This window comes from Benincasa hispida, unplaced genomic scaffold (genome assembly GCF_027475165.1).
Source record: "Benincasa hispida cultivar pf3 unplaced genomic scaffold, pf3_genome.v1.1 HicScf1500, whole genome shotgun sequence".
Lineage (NCBI taxonomy): Eukaryota > Viridiplantae > Streptophyta > Magnoliopsida > Cucurbitales > Cucurbitaceae > Benincasa > Benincasa hispida.
Window position 1 is genome coordinate 10,494 of NW_028325855.1, and position 7,737 is coordinate 18,230.

General features: G+C 29.7%; 1 protein-coding gene across 1 annotated transcript; it reads left to right on the forward strand.

Annotated features, from left to right (window-relative positions):
• The first annotated feature begins 347 nt into the window (after nt 1-347).
• LOC150031049 (protein trichome birefringence-like 3) lies at nt 348-4,886 on the forward strand. Its single transcript, XM_090309321.1, has 6 exons — nt 348-610; nt 912-1,152; nt 1,244-1,415; nt 2,514-2,713; nt 3,119-3,277; nt 4,312-4,886. The coding sequence occupies exons 1-6, from the start codon at nt 406-408 to the stop codon at nt 4,643-4,645; spliced, it is 1,311 nt and encodes a 436-aa protein (XP_090165447.1). The 5' UTR covers nt 348-405; the 3' UTR covers nt 4,646-4,886.
• Nucleotides 4,887-7,737: the final 2,851 nt, after the last annotated feature.

Consider the following 7,737-nt stretch of genomic DNA (forward strand, 5'->3'; position numbering starts at 1 on the left):
ATATTACATGAAAATAATACATATAATATCATAAATTGACCTCAAAGCTTAAAAAAAAAACATAAATATTTATACATTCACCAAAATGAAAAGATTCTGAATCTGCTTTGAGAGAGAAATTAACCGATTGGACCTCAAAAAATAAATTAAAAAAATCCATTAGAAGAAGCTTAAGACATTTGCCTCTCAACCCACCCACCCCACCTCCTCTTAACCTACATAAAGAAGAGCTAATAAAACTCAAAAGGCCAACCACACTTTTCTTTAGCTTCACTCCTACTCAAAACACACCCATAAAATATTACCTCAAATTCTCCTAAAATAACCTCCTAATCCTCTTCATTCTCTCCTCAACCTTGCTAGCTATATCTCTTTCTTTTCTTTTCTTTTCTTCTTCTTTCCTCTATGAGCTTGTGGGCGCCATCTCCCTCCGCCCTCATGGCCAAGCCCTCGGTCGCCCGACTCAAGCCTCACCTCCCCTTCCTCATCGTCATCCTCTGTGCCTTCGCCTTCCTCGTTCTCTTTCACACCGAGGGCATCACTTTCTTCTCCTCCATCTCTATTTCCAAACTCAAGTCGTGCCCCCGAAAATCCTCCCCCTCCAAAACAAGTAGGTTTTATCATCTGACCTTATTAAATATTATTGGAATAAATGATATACGACTCATCGTTTAGAGTTACATCCTTCCAATTCCATGATGTAATCCTAAACAAAAAGTCACATATCATTTATTCCATCAGATATAGAATCAACTAATTTTATATTCCAAAATCTATACCTGCCTCAATTTTAAAATTTGACTTAAAAAAAAATTAGTTGCAATTCAACTAACAGTAAAAAAAATTATTCTCAGCAATTTTTTCCTCTCTTTCTTTCATTTTGTCCCTAACTCCTTTACATTTCCATGTAGGGGAGAAGTCGATGACGGAGGAGCGGTGGAGAGACCCATTGATGGACGATCGGTTCGAGTTCGACCCAGAGGAGTGCAGCGTAGTGAACGGGAAGTGGGTCTTTAACCAGTCGATCAAACCATTGTACACGGACCGGTCGTGCCCGTATCTCGACCGACAAGTGTCGTGTGTGAAGAACGGGCGGGTGGATTCGGATTACCAACAATGGGAGTGGCAACCAGATGATTGCACATTGCCAAGGTTTGAGAGTGTTTTGGTGAATTGAAGTAAAGAGAGGAAGTAGAGTTCAAAATTTGGGGAAATGATATGGAATTTGGTTTGGATATGACAGATTTAATGCAGAGATTGCACTGAAGAAGCTTAGGGGAAAAAGGTTAATGTTCGTTGGGGATTCATTGCAACGTGGGCAGTGGCAATCATTTGTTTGTATGGTTGAGTGGATGATTCCGGAAGACAAAAAATCTATGAAGAGAGGCCGATTTCTCTCTGTTTTCACTGCTAAGGTACTCTTTGTTCTATTTTTCTAATTTCTTCCTCTCTTTTTTTATTAAAAAAAAAAAAGTGTTTAATTTTAATCATTAATTTCAAAACTTAAATTTAATCATTTAAGATTTTTTAAAAAAATAAAGGAACTGAAAATGAGTTTGAAACTCAAATTGATCCAAGTCTCAAACTATAAAGATGAAAATGGTATTTAACAATCTTTTTAGAATTGTATTAATTAATATCTTAAACAAAGAAATATATATCAATACAATTATTCTACTACCACTCCTTTATGCTAGCATTTCTCACTATTATACATTAATTTTTTACATTTGAGTGAGTTTAAAAATTAAATTGATTTATTCATAAAATTTAATTTGAATTCTTTAACTAATACAATTCTTAGAATCTAGTCATATAAATTAATTATTTTCTAAAAAAAATGGATTTAAATTCTTTAACTAATACAACTATCAGAATCTAGTCATATACTTAATAGAAAATAAAACTGGAACACTTTTCAAATTTAAGGTTGCTACACTTATCTAGTATTGCAATTTGATGAATTTGTTATTTTAGAAGTAAAAATTGGCATAACTTTATAAATTTAGTACTAATATTTTATTTTAATTAAATTATAAGTTTAGTCCATGAACTTCCAAAGTTTTATCTATTTGATCCCTAAATTTTAAAAAATGTCTAACGTTCTTAAATATTTAATTTTGTGTCTAATAAATTCCTAAAATATTAAAAACCGTAAAAAAATAATAATAATTGATTTTGAATTTTATGTTCAGTGGAAATATAAATTTTTAATTTTATATTTGATTAGTGATTTTTCTTTTAACTTTAAAAAAGTATTAAATTGGTAAAAAAAAAATTAGGCACAAAATTGAAAATTACATAACTTTATAGAACACAAAATTGATACTTTGATAACGTATTTTAAAGTTCATCTATTGAACACAAAGTTCAAAATACAAATCTCAATTAGAAAATTTATGAAAAAAAACACATAGACGGGATACACGAAAATGGAAGGATTAAACTTGTAATTTAAATTATATTTGTTTAAAGAAAAAATTGATTAATGATGGATGGCATATGGTTTTAAGGAATACAAGGCTAGGATTGAGTTCTATTGGGCCCCATTTCTGGTGCACTCAAATTCGGACAATCCGATAATTGGAGATCCAAAGCAAAGAATATTGAGAGTGGACTCAGTTGCAAATCATTCAAAACATTGGACTAATGTTGATATTCTTGTCTTCAATACCTATGTCTGGTGGATGAGTGGCGTTAAAATTAAATCCTTGTAAGCTCTCTCTCTCTTACACTTTTTTCCTAGTGAATTAAATTAGTGATAAGTTGTTTTATTTTTATTAGTTAATTTAAGAGAATTAAATTACTTTTTATTCATTTTTCATCCCTATTAAAATTAATTTTAAAAAAAATCCATGTCAAAATGAGTTTAACTCAACGATAATGAATAAATCTTTCACCCTAGATATTGGAGGTTCAATCCTTAATTTCCACGTTTGTTGTACTAAAAAATCTACATCCTGATTATTTTAAATTAATTAATCGAAAATGAACATTAGTAAAAACTGAGAGATAGAAGTCTAAAATCTAAAAATCTATGGATCGATTAAAAGCTTATTTTAAAATTTGGTGTAGGTTTAAAATGGTAGAATTATTAAAATTTGGAATGAATGTGTAGATGGGGATCGTTTGAGAATGGAGAAGAAGGATATGAAGAATTTGATACACCAATTGCTTATACAATGGGATTGAAGACTTGGGCCAATTGGGTTGATTCAAATGTCAATCCAAATATGACACGTGTCTTCTTTACAACAATGTCTCCAACTCACACCAGGTCTTTTCTCTTTTACCTTTCTCCATCTTTTTCTCTTTCTTTTTTAATTATAACTTTACTCTACCGTCAGAAATTTTTCTAAACTTTCTCACCATGTCGGATAATTATTTGGTTTTCTAGTTTTTATTTTTTTTAAATTAAGTCCATAGATATTACTTTTAGCTCCAAATTTCTTCTTTTGTTATTTGCTTTTTGCTGGTGATTTAAAAAATCAAGTCAAAATTTGAAAACTAAAAAAATAGTTTTTTAAAACTTGGTTTTGAATTTTAGAATTTAGCTAGAAATTTAACCATTGTACTATAGAAATATGCAAATCATTGTAAGAAAATGAGAGAAAATAGGTTTGATTTTAAAAAGAAAAACAAAAAATAAACAACAAAATAGTTACCAAATAAGGTCTAAAAGTGTCGTCTATGAATCTTTGACTATGTGTCTAATAGATTACTCAAATTTTTAAAAAAATCAGTGTGTCTCTAATATGTTGATATATTCAAAACTTTTAGAAATCAACTCATCTATGTGTATGTAATTGAATTTTACATCTAATGAGACTCTAAAATTTCAATTTTGTGTCTAACAAATCCTTGAATATTAGAAAATGTATAATAGGCTAATGACTTATAAGACAAAAAGGTAAAAATTCAATGACCTGTCGATCACAAAAATGAAAGGTTATTAATTTTAGTCCTTATACTTTTAACTTTTGGTTCATTTTGATCCTTAAACTTAAAAAAAACGATCATTTTGATCCCTTAAAAATGAAACGAAAATGAAAATGAATGGATCAAAATTATTACTTTTTAAAAGTATAAGGACCAAAATGAACTTCTTGAAAATATAAGGACTAAAATGAAACAGAGTTAAAAGAAGGGAAAAAAAAAAAAAAAAAGACTAAAATGAACATTTTGAAAATTTATAGACTCAAATGAACTAAAACTAAAAGTACCTAAACTATTTTTTTTTTTAATTTTATAATTAAAGTGATAAGTAGAAATAGACGTGAAGAAAATTTAATAAGATGTAGTATTGAATAGGAGTATGGATTGGGGAAGAGTGAATGGGAGCAAATGCTTCAACGAAACAAAGCCAATAAAGAAGAAGAAATTCTGGGGAAGTGGGTCCGACAAAGGAATGATGAGTGTGGTCTCTAAAATAGTTCACAAAATGAAAGTCCCCGTCACATTCATCAACATTACGCAACTTTCCGACTACCGAATCGACGCCCATACCTCCGTCTTCACCGAAACCGGCGGCAAGCTGCTGACGGCGGAGCAAAAGGCGGATCCTCTCCACCACGCCGACTGCATTCACTGGTGCCTTCCCGGCGTCCCCGATACTTGGAATCAAATACTTTTCGCACATTTATAGCTAATATATAATGTAATATAAACCCAAAACCAAATTAAACAAAAGTTTGAGCCCCATTTGGCAAAAAAAAAAACATTGTACCAAATCTTGGGAGCATCAAATGTTCAAAGGTTTTATTCAACAAATTGTTTTCCTTTTTTTTCCCCTTTTGTTGGTTGGTGAAATAAGGAATTTGGAATGTGGTTTGGTAAATGTGTAAATTATTTTTATGGGAAATGGTGGAAAATTGGTATTTATTGAAGGGGGGAGAGTATGCCATTTTGAAAATTTTATGAGTTTTGTTTTAATTTTATGTCTATGCTTTTGTAAATGTATTACTTCAACTATCGCTTCATAGCTATTTAGATTTTTTTTTAAAAAAATTAAATCTATTTTATTCATAATTTTTTTTTACAATAATTTCTATCTTTCTTAAATACAATAATTGAATTCGTAGTGAAATTCTAAATTCCAAAAACAACTTTTTGAAACAACATTTTGAGAGCTACTTTTTTTAGTTCTCATAACTTGATTTGGTTTTTTAAACCATTAATGAAAAGTAAATAACAATGGGAAGATATTTATAGGTAAACGTAGTGTTCATGAAATTTATATTAAAAAAATAAAATGGTTGACAAATGGGATCTTACTTCTTATAGTTTGAAAATTAAGGGTAGTTTTAATTTGATTATTATGGGATTTAGAAATTTTAATTTGATTTATGCAATTTCGATAGAATTGATCGTTACTAGAAAATACTAGTTCATTGTAATATAATTGGAATATGTGTCACGTTTAATATGATAGTCGTTTGTACTAATCACAATATTTGACCAAAAATTAATAAAGATGAAAATTAAAAAATTTAAATTGTATATGTCATATTAGAACTAAACTCAAACTCAATTCAATTGAAAATTTTAAGATTAATAGTGTAGAATGAGCATAATGTAAAAATCAAATTAGTTGTTGTGTCATGGCATGACCACTGTTTTGAAAACAATTGTGACACAACTTCAATGCTAATCGTCTCAAGTTAGTTGCTCCCAACATTAATACAATGCTATTGATAGACGAGCACTCCGAAAAGAGTATGAATCAAAGAAAAACTTTTGCTCGGAGAAAATAAACAAGATAGTAAATAGAGAGAAAAATAAATATGTGTATCCAAATTTGAAGCATTGTCCTCTGATTATTGAAAAATTCAAATAAATAAATAGATAAATATATATATATATATATATATATATATATATATTAGATCTGTAAAGATCAAGCGATTTTAAAATATTAGATTTGTAACCATCAAATGATTATGAGATTTGTAACAATAAAACGGCCACAAAATTAAATAACACATATAGCTATTTGGGGTGCTAAGTTGAGATATGATGTCTTGCGTTCATATGTCTGTGGAGTTCATATCTTGGTGCTTGGGATGTAGAGTTATTTAGTCTAAGTTCATATGTTTGTATTTGAAGTGCAAAGTTGAGTTCATATGTCTGGAGTATATAATACAATTTTTTTAACTCTAAATAATTGTTTTTATGATAACTATTTTTATTTTGAAACTTTTTTATTCAATATTTATACCTCTGTGGTGAATAAAATATGAATTGTAATTTTTGTTATTTTATTTTTTAAAATTTTTCTTTCTTTCTTTCTTTCTTTTTTAATCAACAATAATTAACTTATTACATTTCTTACAATAATATAATTAAATAAAATAGGAAACCAAAAAGAAGTCAAAACTTTTGATTTCTAATTTTCTCAATGAATTTCATCATCATCTTCTTCTTCTTTTTCTTCTTCTTCCTATTGTTGTTTTATATTTTTACTTTGTCATAAGTTTTTTTTATAATTGGAACTCCCTCATCATCTCAGCAGTCAATTGAATGTCACCATATTTCTTCAACAGTTTTATTTTCAATTCCTCCAAATTTGGATGATCATCAAAGAACAAATCTCAATTTTCACTATTTTTTGCCATAAAATGCTAAAGGAAAACAAACTTCATTTTATGGTTTTTTTAATCTTTTTTGTTATGTGTTACATATTATTCGACTACATACATACTTTTCCAAATATTTTTAATACTCATTTGATACGTGAATTTAATTAAACAAAAATATGCTATACAAATTTCTACGTATAAATATTGTACTTAAAGTTAATGTAAAGAAAATACTATTATTTATATAATCAATAGCCCCACAACATATTTTAACAGTTATCGGTCTTATAATAGTCGAAAAGGGTTGTCAAAGTTGATTATCAAAGATAATTTTCGTTGGAGTTTGTAGTTGTAGATAGTTGTCGGAGTTTGAAGTTGGTCGCATGAAGGTGGTATTGGAATTGATTGTCGAAATTTTTCGTCGAAAGCAGTTTTCGGAACCCCACATCATAGTTAGTCACGTGAAGGTGGTCTCATTGAAGTAGATAATAAAATATAGTTTTCGCTGGAGTTTGTAATCGGAGGTAGTTTTCAGAGCTTGAAGTTGGTTGCATGAAGGTGATATTGGAATTAGTTGCCAGAGTTTCTGTGGTTGTCAAAACCCAAAGTTGGTCGTCAGAGTTGTTCGCTCGAAGATGGTCATCAAAGATAACTTTCGTAAGAGTCTGTAGTCAGAAGTGGTTGTCGGTGCTTACAAAGATGATTTGTCGGAGTTGGTCATCGGAGTTTGTGTTTGTTGGAGGTAGTTGTCAAAGCCCAAAATTGGTCGTCGAAGTTGGTCATGTGAAGGTGGTCATTGGAATTAGGTTACCGGAGTTGTCATTAGAGTTGTCGGGACTTGGAGTTAGTTTCTAGAGTGTGACAGCAATATCGCCGATAGTAGTCGATGAATGAAGCTATTGAGAATATTAGAAGAATGAAAAATTGGGGTGAGTTGTTAAAATATATCAATTCAACTCCACCTAACATTTAAAATCGGTTAACCAAAGATTGAGTTTATACCAACTCAACTTAACTCATGTTGGTGAGCCAAACACCCTTATAATATTTATATTTATCAATCTTCAAGTCGGAAGTTGGATTTCCCACCCTACGTATTATTATTATTTTTATTTACAAATTTTCGTTAAATTTTAGTCCCCGACTTCCCGAGTTGATG